The following is a 12,006-nucleotide window of genomic DNA, read 5'->3' as shown; positions in this document are numbered from 1 at the left end:
CTGTCCCCTGTCCCCATGTCCCCCCATCCCCTCTCCCCCTGTCCCCTGTCCCCCCTGTCCCCCGTCCCCCCTGACGCTGTCCCTGTCCCTTTGTGCCACCCTGTCCCCCTGTCCCCCCTTGTCCCCCCTGTCCCCCCTGACGCTGTCCCCTGTCCCCCAGAGCCACCCTGTCCCCACTGTCCCCCTGTCCCCTCTCCCCCTGTCCCCTGTCCCCCATGTCCCCCCTGACGCTGTCCCTGTCCCCCAGTGCCACCCTGTCCCCTGTCCCCATGTCCCCCCATCCCCTCTCCCCCTGTCCCCTGTCCCCCCTGTGCCACCCTGTCCCCTTGTCCCCTGTCCCCCCTGTCCCCCTGTCCCCCTGACGCTGTCCCTGTCCCCCTGTGCCACCCTGTCCCCCTGTCCCCTGTCCCCACTGTCCCCCCGTCCCCTCTCCCCCGTCCCCTGTCCCCCTGTCCCCCTGACGCTGTCCCTGTCCCCCCTGTGCCACCCTGTCCGCTGTCACCCCTGATGCCATCCCCATGTCCCCCTTGTCCCCCCTGTCCCCCCTGTCCCCCCTGACGCTGTCCCCTGTCCCCCAGAGCCACCCTGTCCCCTGTCCCCATGTCCCCCCATCCCCTCTCCCCCTGTCCCCTGCCCCCCCTGTCCCCCTGTCCCCCTGACGCTGTCCCTGTCCCCTGTCCCCTGTCCCCCTGTCCCTGTCCCCTGTCCCCCTGTCCCCCTGACGCCATCCCTCTGTCCCCCTTGTCCCCCCTGTCCCCCCTGTCCCCCCTGTCCCCCCTGTCCCCTGTCCCCCTGTCCCCCTGACGCTGTCCCTGTCCCCTGTCCCCTGTCCCCCTGTCCCTGTCCCCTGTCCCCCTGTCCCCCTGACGCCATCCCTCTGTCCCCCTTGTCCCCCCTGTCCCCCCTGTCCCCCCTGTCCCCCCTGTCCCCTGTCCCCTGTGCCCCCTGACGCTGTCCCTGTCCCCTGTCCCCTGTCCCCTGTGCCCCCTGACGCTGTCCCTGTCCCCTGTCCCCCTGTGCCCCCTGACGCTGTCCCTGTCCCCGCAGTGTCCCTCGGTGCCAGCGCTGCTGGCCCTGGCCGGGAAGGCCCCGGGTGGCACCGCCGGGCTCGAGGCCACCGAGCTGTCCTGGCTGGGGGCGGCCGTGGTGGCCACGCTCAGGGACCCCCCGGGCACCTGCGGGGACATCCCTGGGGACACCGAGGGGGACATCCACGGGGACACCGATGGGGACATCCATGGGGACACCCATGGGGACACCAAGGCCACCACGGGGTCCTGGGCCAGCCGTGTCCGTGCCCTGCACCGGGAGTTTGTCACCGATGTCACCGGCAATGTCACTGTCACTGTCGCTGGCCGTGGTGGCCCCGGGCTGCGGGAGGTGGCCGAGCTGCTGGCGGCCATCGAGCCCAACTACCGCGGTGACAACGGCCACCAGGTGAGGGGACATGGGGACAGGGGACACGAGGGTGGCATGGGGGGTCGTGGGGGATATGGGGGGACATGGGGACAGGGGGACACGAGGGTGGCGGGGGGGTCGTGGGGGATATGGGGGGACATGGGGACAGGGGGACATGGGGACACGGGGGTGGCATGGGGAACAAGGGGACATGGGGACACAAGGGTGGCATGGGGACACGAGGGGACATGGGGACATGGGGACACGAGGGTGGCATGGGGACACGGGGGTGGCATGGGGAACAAGGGGACATGGGGACACGAGGGTGGCATGGGGTCACGAGGGTGCAGGGGAACAAGGGGACATGGGGACATGGGGACATGAGGGGACATGGGGACACGGGGGTGGCATGGGGAACAAGGGGACATGGGGACACAAGGGTGGCATGGGGGGTCGTGGGGGATATGGGGGGACATGGGGACATGTGGACATCAGGACGTAAGGGGACATGGGGACATGGGGGGACAAGGGGTCAGGGGGACACAAGGGTGGCAGGAGGACATAAGGACATTGGGACATGGGGACACGAGGGTGGCAGGGGGAACAAGGGGACACCAGGGGACACAGGGACACAGAGGGGGACACAGGGACATGGGGACACGGGGGTGGCATGGGGACATGGGGACATGGGGACACAAGGGGACATGGGGACATGGGGGGACAAGGGGACAGGGGGACACAAGGGTGGCAGGAGGACATAAGGACATGGGGACATGGGGACACGAGGGTGGCAGGGGGAACAAGGGGACACCAGGGGACACAGGGACACAGAGGGGGACACAGGGACATGGGGACACGAGGGTGGCAGGCGGACATGGGGACACGGGGACACGAGGGGACATGGGGACACGAGGGTGGCAGGCGGACATGGGGACACAGGGGACATGAGGGGACATGGGGACACGAGGGTGGCAGGCGGACATGGGGACACAGGGGGACACGGGGGACACAGGGGGACACGGGGGACACAGTGTGTGGCCAGGGGAGGGGACAGGTGGCCTTGGGACACAGAGAGGTGACACAGCACGGCCACCTGTCCGTGGGGACACCGTGCCCTCGGGAGGTGACAAATGTGCCCTGGGGAGGTGACACGGCTGTCACAGCCCCTGGAGCCACGGTGGCAGCGTCCGGTGACATTCGGGTGACCCGAGGGTGACACGGTGACATTCGGGTGTCACAGGCCTGCGTGGACGCTCGGGGGGTGCTGGCGGCCGCCACCAGGATGTCCCCAAGGGTGGGGACCGGCCGGGTGCTGGTGGCACTCGGGGTCCTGGTGCTGCGCGGCCACCGCCTCTGCCCTGGGGACATCGGGGACAGCGGGGACACGCCCAGCCGCCGCTGTGGGGACAGCCGCTGGCACCTTGGGGACACCGGTGACATCGACACCGCCCGTGGGGGCATGGACGCCTGGCACTGTGGGGACACCGGTGACATCAACGCCTCCCGTGGGGACACGGACAGCAGGCACGGTGACATTGCCACCCTCCTTGGGGACACGGACGCCTGGCACGGTGACATTGCCACCCTCCTTGGGGACACGGAAGCCTGGCACGGTGACAGCCACCCCAAGGACATCGAGAGCCAGCACAGCCCCACGGCCCCCAGCTCTGGGGACAGCGGTGACAATGCCACTGTCCCCACGGCCACCAACAGCACCGAGCCCGAGGAGCAGCTGAGCGTCAGCGAGAGTGAGTGGGGACAGGAGGGGACAGGGATGGGGACAGGGACAGGGATGGGGACAGGGACGGGGACAGGGATGGGGATGGGGACAGGGACAGGGACAGGGATGGGGACAGGGATGGGGACAGGAGGTGACAGGGATGGGGACAGGAGGGGACAGGAGGGGACAGGGATGGGGACAGGGGGACAGGGACGGGGACAGGGATGGGGACAGGAAGGGACAGGGATGGGGACAGGGATGGGGACACTGTCCCTGCTGTCCCCTGTCCCTGACCCTGTCCCTGTCCCCTTTCCCCTGTCCCTGACCCTGTCCCTGTCCCCTCCTGTCCCCATCCCTGTCCCTGTCCTTGTCCCTGTCCCTGTCCCCTGTCCCTGTCCCCTCTCCTCTGTCCCTGTCCCTGTCCCATCCCTGTCCCTGTCCCTGTCCCCCTGTCCCTGTCCCATCCCTGTCCCTGTCCCCTCTCCCCTGTCCCTGTCCCATCCCTGTCCCTGTCCCTGTCCCATCCCTGTCCCTGTCCCTGTCTCTGTCCCTGTCCCCTGTCCCTGTCCCTGTCTCTGTCCCCTGTCCCTGTCCCTGTCCCTGTCTCTGTCCCTGTCCCCTCTCCCCTGTCCCTGTCCCTGTCCCTGTCCCATCCCTGTCCCTGTCCCCTGTCCCTGACCCTGTCCCTGTCCCCTGTCCCTGTCCCCTCTCCCCTGTCCCTGTCCCCTGTCCCATCCCTGTCCCTGTCCCCTGTCCCTGTCCCATCCCTGTCCCTGTCCCTGTCCCTGTCCCCTGTCCCATCCCTGTCCCTGTCCCTGTCCCTGTCCCTGTCCCTGTCCCTGTCCCTGTCCCATCCCTGTCCCTGTCCCTGTCCCTGTCCCTGTCCCTGTCCCTGTCCCTGTCCCATCCCTGTCCCCATCCCTGTCCCTGTCCCCTGTCCCCTGTCCCTGTCCCTGTCCCTGTCCCCTGTCCCTGACCCTGTCCCCTGTCCCTGACCCTGTCCCTGTCCCCTGTCCCTGTCCCTGTCCCCTGTCCCCTGACCCTGTCCCTGTCCCCTGTCCCTGTCCCTATCCCTGTCCCCTGTCCCATCCCTGTCCCCTGTCCCATCCCTGTCCCTGTCCCTGTCCCTGTCCCATCCCTGTCCCTGTCCCTGTCCCTGTCCCTGTCCCTGTCCCTGTCCCCTGTCCCATCCCTGTCCCCTGTCCCTGTCCCCTGTCCCTGTCCCTGTCCCTGTCCCTGTCCCTGTCCCATCCCTGTCCCTGTCCCATCCCTGTCCCCTGTCCCCTGTCCCTGTCCCTGTCTCTGTCCCTGTCCCTGTCCCATCCCTGTCCCTGTCCCTGTCCCTGTCCCATCCCTGTCCCTGTCCCTGTCTCTGTCCCTGTCCCCTGTCCCTGTCCCTGTCCCTATCCCTGTCCCCTGTCCCTGTCCCATCCCTGTCCCTGTCCCTGTCCCTGTCCCTGTCCCATCCCTGTCCCTGTCCCTGTCCCTGTCCCCTGTCCCTGTCCCTGTCCCTATCCCTGTCCCCTGTCCCCTGTCCCTGTCCCATCCCTGTCCCTGTCCCTGACCCTGTCCCTGTCCCTGTCCCTGTCCCATCCCTGTCCCCTGTCCCTGTCCCCTGTCCCTGTACCCCGTCCCTGTCCCCTGTCCCTGTCTCTGTCCCTGTCCCTGTCCCATCCCTGTCCCTGTCCCTATCCCTGTCCCCTGTCCCTGTCCCTGTCCCCTGTCCCTGTCCCTGTCCCCTGTCCCTGTCCCCTGTCCCTCTCCCCTGTCCCTGTCCCTGACCCTGTCCCTGATCCCTGTCCCTGTCCCTGTCCCCTGTCCCATCCCTGTCCCTGTCCCTGTCCCCTGTCCCTGTCCCATCCCTGTCCCTGTCCCATCCCTGTCCCTGTCCCATCCCTGTCCCCTGTCCCTGTCCCCTGTCCCTGTACCCTGTCCCTGTCCCCTGTCCCTGTCTCTGTCCCTGTCCCTGTCCCATCCCTGTCCCTGTCCCTGTCCCTGTCCCCTGTCCCTGTCCCATCCCTGTCCCTGTCCCATCCCTGTCCCTGTCCCATCCCTGTCCCCTGTCCCTGTCCCTGTCCCTGACCCTGTCCCTGACCCTGTCCCTGTCCCTGTCCCTGTCCCTGTCCCCTGTCCCTGTCCCATCCCTGTCCCTGTCCCCTGTCCCTGTCCCTGTCCCTGTCCCATCCCTGTCCCTGTCCCTGACCCTGTCCCTGTCCCCTGTCCCAGGGTACCTCCTGGGGACACTGTCCCTGTCCCTGTCCCATCCCTGTCCCTGTCCCTGTCCCTGTCCCTGTCCCTGTCCCGTCCCTGTCCCTGACCCTGTCCCTGTCCCCTGTCCCAGGGTACCTCCTGGGGACACTGACGGCGCTGGCGCTGGCGCTGGTGCCGCTGGTGGCGCTGGCCCTGGTGCTGTGTCCCCGCTGTCCCCTGTGCTCCCGCTGTCCCCACGGGGCCGGATGTCGCCGATGTCGCCGATGTCGCCTGTGTCCCCGGCGCTGGTGGCGCCCCCTGCTGAACGGGCTGGCGGCCGGGGCGCTGAGCGGGGACGCGCTGCTGCACGTGGTGCCAGAGGTGGGGACACTGGGGACACTGGGGACAGCTGGGACAGCGGGGACAGCGGGGACAGCAGGGACATTGGGGACATTGGGGACAGCGGGGACACTGGGGACATTGAGGACACTGGGGACACCGCAGGGACAGCGGGGACATTGGGGGCATTGGGGACATCGGGGACATTGGGGACACTGGGGACTCCGCGGGGACAGCAGGGACAGCGGGGGGACAGCAGGGACAGCAGGGACATCGGGGGCATTGGGGACATTGGGGACATTGGGGACAGCGGGGACATTGGGGACATTGGGGACGCTGGGGAGACCATGGGGACACTGGGGACATTGGGGGCACTGGGGACTTTGGGGACATCAGGGACATTGGGGGACATCAGGGACATTGGGGGATTGGGGGCATTGGGGACATTGAGGGGACAGCGGGGGAACAGTGGGGGCATTGGGGACATCGGGACATTGAGGGGACAGCAGGGACATCGAGGGGACACTGGCGACATTGGGGACATTGGGGGACATTGGGGGCATTGGGGACACTGCGGACACTGGGGACACTGCGGGGACACCATGGGGACAGCAGGGACATCGGGGACAGCAGGGACATCAAGGGGACATTGGGGACATTGGGGACATTGGGGACATCGGGGACATCAGGGACATTGGGGACATTGGGGACGCTGGGGAGACCATGGGGACACTGGGGACATTGGGGACATCAGGGACATTGAGGACACTGGGGACTTTGGGGACATCAGGGACATTGGGGGATTGGGGGCATTGGGGACATCGAGGGGACATTGGGGGCATTGGGGACATTGGGGATATCGGGGACGCTGGGGAGACCATGGGGACACTGGGGACATCGGGGACATTGGGGACAGCAGGGACATCAAGGGGACATTGAGGACATTGGGGGATTGGGGGCATTGGGGACACCACGGTGACAGTGGGGACACTGGTGACATCGGGGACAGCAGGAACATCGGGGGCATTGGGGACATTGAGGACATTGGGGGCATTGGGGACATTGGGGACATTGGGGATGCTGGGGAGACCATGGGGACACTGGGGACATTGGGGACATCAGGGACATTGGGGGACATTGGGGACATTGGGGGATTGGGGGCATTGGGGACATCACGGGGACATTGGGGGACATTGGAGGCATTGGGGACATCGCGGACATAGTGGGGACAACAGGGACATCGAGGGGACACTGGGGGCATCGGGGACATTGGGGGATTGGCAGCGTTGGGGACACTGGGGACATTGGGGACACTAGGGACATTGGGGACATTGGGGGATTGGGGACATTGGGGACATTGAGGGGACAGCGGGGGAACAGTGGGGGCATTGGGGACACTGAGGACACTGGGGACACTGCGGGGACACCATGGGGACACTGGGGACATCAAGGGGACATTGAGGACATTGGGGGATTGGGGGCATTGGGGACACCACAGTGACAGTGGGGACATGGGGACATTGGGGACATTGGGGACAGTCGGGGCATTGGGGGCATTGGGGACATCAGGGACAGTGGGGGGACAGCACGGACATCAGGGGACGTTGGGGTCACCCGGCGGGACATCAGGGGACAGGAGGGACACCGAGGGACACCGGCAACATCGGGGACATCGAGGGGACACTGGGGGAAGGGGGTGGCACCAATGTCACCACATGTCACTCGTGTCCCCGCAGGCCCTGGGGGTCGTGGGGGTGACACGGAGGGGTGACACCGATGTCCCCTCGATGTCCCCACAGGCCCTGGGGGTGCACAGCCACGCCGGGGGTGACACGGGGAGGTGACACCGATGTCACCACGTGTCACTTGTGTCCCCGCAGGCCCTGGGGGTCATGGGGGTGACACGGGGGGGGTGGCACTGATGTCACCACGTGTCACTCGTGTCCCCAACAGGCCCTGGGGGTGCACAGCCACGCCGGGGAGGGACACGGTTAGGTGACACTGATGTCCCTATGTGTCCCCTCGATGTCCCCAACAGGCCCTGGGGGTGCACAGCCACGCCGAGGGGGGACACGGAGGGGTGACACCGATGTCACCACGTGTCACTCGTGTCCCCAACAGGCCCTGGGCGTGCACAGCTACTCCGGGGGTGACACGGGGAGGTGACACCGATGTCCCCTCGGTGTCCCCAACAGGCCCTGGGGGTGCACAGCCACGCCGGGGAGGGACACGGGGGAGGTGACACTGATGTCACCACGTGTCACTTGTGTCCCCAACAGGCTCTGGGGGTTGCGGGGGTGACACGGGGGGGTGGCACCGATGTCACCACGTGTCACCCGTGTCCCCCACAGGCCCTGGGGGTGCACAGCTACTCCGGGGGGGGGACACGGGGGAGTGACACTGATGTCACCACGTGTCACTCGTGTCCCCAACAGGCCCTGGGGGTGCACAGCCACGCCGAGGGGGGACACGGGGGGGGTGGCACCGATGTCACCACGTGTCACTCGTGTCCCCGCAGGCCCTGGGGGTGCACAGCCACGCCAGGGGGGGACACGGGGGGGGTGGCACCGATGTCACCACGTGTCACTCGTGTCCCCAACAGGCCCTGGGCGTGCACAGCCACACCGGGGAGGGACACGGGGAGGTGGCACCGATGTCCCCACATGTCACTCGTGTCCCCGCAGGCTCTGGGGGTGCACAGCCACGCCGGGGAGGGACACGGGGAGGTGACACTGATGTCACCACGTGTCACTTGTGTCCCCACAGGCCCTGGGGGTCATGGGGGTGACACGGGGGGGGTGGCACTGATGTCTCCATGTGTCCCCTCGATGTCCCCGCAGGCCCTGGGGGTGCACAGCCACGCCGGGGGGGGGACACGGGGGGGTGGCACTGATGTCCCCATGTGTCCCCTCGATGTCCCCGCAGGCCCTGGGGGTGCACAGCCACGCCGGGGAGGGACACGGGGCGCACGGCGGGGACAGTGCCAGCCCCCCCTGGGAGCTGCTGGCCGTGCTGGGGGGGCTCTACGGGGGCTTCGTCCTGGAGCGGCTGCTGGGGGGGCTGGGAGAGACCCCCGAGGAGGTGGGGACACCTGGGGACACTGGGGGGACATTGGGGGGGGACACTGGGGGGGCTGGGAGAGACCCCCGAGGAGGTGGGGACACCTAGGGGACATTGGGGACACTGGGGGGGGCATTGGGGGGGCATTGGGGGGGCATTGGGGGGACATTGGATGGGCATTGGGGACATTGGGGAGACATTGGGGGGACGTTGGGGACATTGGGGGACAATGGGGGGACATTTGGGGGGGGCTGGGAGAGACCCCCGAGGAGTTGGGGACACCTGGGGGACATTGGGGACACTGGGGGGGATTGGAGGGACATTGGGGGGACATTGGGGGGACATTGGGGGGGCATTGGGGACATTGGGGGGGCTGGGAGCGCCCCCCGAGGAGGTGGGGACCCCCAGGGGACATTGGGGACATCGGGGACATCAGGGGTGGGTGGGACCCTCCTCCCCCCCCACACCCCCTCCCCCCCCCCGAGCAGGTAGAAATGGGGGGAGGGGAATTTGGGGGTCTGGGGGCGATGGGGACCCCCTGGAAGGGGGGTGGGGGTGTCTGGGGGGACCCTGATCCCCCCCCCCAGGGGTGGGGTGAAGGTTTTGGGGGGGCTGGGGGGGTCCTGAGGGACTTTGGGGGCGGTTTTGGGGTGGGGGAGGGGATTTGGGCTTGGATGAGTCTGGGGGCGTCACCTGCTGATGGGGGGAGGGGGGAGGTTTTGGGGTACAGAAGCCCCTCCCCCCGCAGGTGAAGGATGGAGACCCCGCCCCTGAGCCCGCCCAGAGCACGCAGGAACTGACCAATCACGGTACGGCCCCGAATCCCCCCAAAAAAACCCAAAATCTGCCCAAAAACCCCCCAAATCCCACCCCCCAACCCCCCCCCAAAAACTCCCCAAATTCCGCCCCCAACCCCCCCAAATCCCCCCTCAAAAATCCCCAAATTCTGCCCTAAACCCCCACAAATCCCCCCTCAAAAATCCTCAAATTCCTCAAATTCTGCCCCAAAACTCCTCAAATCCCCCCAAAACTCCCCAAATTCCTTTCAAAATTCCTCAAATCCCCCCGAAATTCCTCAAATCCCCCCGAACCCCCTCAAAACTCCTCAAATTTCCCCCAAAACCCCCCCAAACCCCCCCAAATTCTGCCCCAAAACTCCTCAAATCTCCCCCGCCCATGTTTTCCCCCAAAACGCCTCAAATCCCCTCAAACTTCCTCAAATCCCCCCAAATTCCCGAAATTCTGCCCCAAAACTCCTTAAATCCCCCCAAAATCTCCCCCAAAACTCCCCCAATCCCCCCAAATTCCCCAAATCCTCCCAAACCTCCTCAAATCCCCCAAAATCCCCCCAAATTTCCCCCAAATTCTGCCCCAAAACTCCTCAGATCCCCCCCAAACTCCCCAAATTTCCCCCCAAATTCCCCCCTGAAATTACTCAAATGCCCCATAACTCCTAAATTTCCCCCAAACGTCCCCAAATCCCCCCCAAAACTCCTCAAAAACCCCAAACCCCCCAAATTCCACTGCAAAACTCCTCAAATCTCCCCAATCTTCCCCCCCAAAACCCCAAATTTCCCAAATTCTGCACAAAACTTCTCAAACCTCCCCGATTTTTCCCCCAGAACCCCTGAAATTTCCCCCAAAATCCCCCCAAACTCCTCAAATCCCCCCAAAACTCCCCAAATCCCCTCAAAACTCCCCAAAAACCCCCAAAACTCCCCAAATCCCCCCAAACCGCCTCGAATCCCCCCAAACAGCCCCAAATCCCCCCCAAAACTCCTCAAATCCCCCCCAAATCCCCAAATCTCCCCAATCTTTCCCCAAACCCCCTCAAAACTCCTCGAGTCTCCCCAACTTTTCCCCAAAAACCCCTCAAATTTCCCCCAAATCCCCCCCGAAACTCCTCAAATCCCCCCAAAACTCCTCAAATTCCCCCCAAAACTCCTCAAAAACCCCAAACCCCCCAAATTCTACCGCAAAACTCCTCAAATCTCCCCAATCTTCCCCCCAAAAACCCCCAAACTCTGCACAAAACTTCTCAAATTTCCCCGTTTTCCCCCAAAACCTCTCAAATTTCCCCCAAAATCCCCCCTGAAACTCATCAAATCCCCCAAAACCTCCCCAAATCCCCCCAAACCTCCCCAAATTCCCCCAACCGCCTCAAATCCTCCCCAAGACTCCTCAAAAACCCCAAACCCCCCAAATTCCACCACAAAACTCCTCAAATCTCCCCCAAATCTCCCCCAAACTCCCTCAAAACTCCTCGAGTCTCCCCAACTTTTCCCCAAAAACCCCTCAAATTTCCCCCAAAATCCCCTCAAAACTCCCCAAATCCCCCCAAACCTCCCCAAATCCCCCAAAAACTCCCCAAATCTTCCCCCCAAAAACCCCAAATTTCCCAAATTCTGCACAAAACTTCTCAAAACTCCCCGATTTTTTCCCCCAAAACCCCTGAAATTTCCCCCAAACCCCCCTGAAACTCCTCAAATCCCCCCCAAATTTCCCCAAACCGCCTCAAGTCCCCCCCAAATCCCCAAATCTCCCCAATCTTCCCCCAAAACTCCCTCAAAACTCCTCGAGTCTCCCCAACTTTTCCCCAAAAACCCCTCAAATTTCCCCCAAATCCCCCCAAAACTCCCCAAATCCCCCCAAACCTCCTCAAATCCCCCCAAACCTCCCCAAATCCCCCCGAAACTCCTCAAATCCCCCCCAAAACTCCTCAAAAACCCCAAACCCCCCAAATTCTACCACAAAACTCCTCAAATCTCCCCAATCTTCCCCCCAAAAACTGCACAAAACCGCTCAAATTTCCCCATTTTCCCCCAAAACCCCCGAAATTTCCCCCAAAACCCCCGAAATTTCCCCCAAAACCCCCCTGCAGCTCCTCACACCCCCCCGAACCCCCCCGAACCCCCCCGAGCCCCCCCCTGCGGGCTCCCCCGGTAAAAGGGGCGCTCCCGACCCAGGTGGGACTCGAACCCACAATCCCCAGCTCCGGAGGCTGATGCCTTGTCCATTAGGCCACTGGGCCGCGCGCGCGGCACCTGCGCCGGGCGCCACCTGGGGGCGCTCCCGGGGACAGCGGGGGGACAGCGGGGGACGGCGGGGGGGCATTGGGGGACATTGGGGGGATATTGGGGACATTTGGGGGACATTGGGGGACATTTGGGGGACATTGGGGTGACACGGGGGGACATGGGGGGACATTGAGGGGACATTGGGGACATTTGGGGGATATTGTGGGACATCTGGGGACATTTGGGGGACATTTAGGGACATTGGGGGACATTTGGGGACAT

General features: G+C 64.9%; 1 protein-coding gene and 1 non-coding gene across 2 annotated transcripts in view; one reads left to right on the top strand and one right to left on the bottom strand.

Moving 5' to 3' along the window:
- SLC39A4 (solute carrier family 39 member 4) overlaps nucleotides 1-7,491 on the top strand; it is an 18,326-nt gene extending 10,835 nt beyond the window's left edge. Inside the window, exons 3-6 of the mRNA XM_059849545.1 lie at nucleotides 1,048-1,437; nucleotides 2,639-3,146; nucleotides 5,460-5,689; nucleotides 7,384-7,491. Coding sequence (XP_059705528.1) covers nucleotides 1,048-1,437; nucleotides 2,639-3,146; nucleotides 5,460-5,689; nucleotides 7,384-7,491 — 1,236 coding nt within the window. The remainder of the gene's footprint in view (nucleotides 1-1,047; nucleotides 1,438-2,638; nucleotides 3,147-5,459; nucleotides 5,690-7,383) is intronic.
- Nucleotides 7,492-11,665: 4,174 nt separating this feature from the next.
- Nucleotides 11,666-11,738, bottom strand: TRNAR-CCG (transfer RNA arginine (anticodon CCG)). The gene has a single exon. It is a non-coding gene; the product is annotated as a tRNA-Arg (tRNA).
- Nucleotides 11,739-12,006: the final 268 nt, after the last annotated feature.

Source organism: Haemorhous mexicanus, chromosome 1 (genome assembly GCF_027477595.1).
Source record: "Haemorhous mexicanus isolate bHaeMex1 chromosome 1, bHaeMex1.pri, whole genome shotgun sequence".
In the NCBI taxonomy this organism is placed as follows: domain Eukaryota; kingdom Metazoa; phylum Chordata; class Aves; order Passeriformes; family Fringillidae; genus Haemorhous; species Haemorhous mexicanus.
Note: the sequence above shows the minus strand (reverse complement) of the source record. Positions and strands in the feature narration are given on the sequence as shown.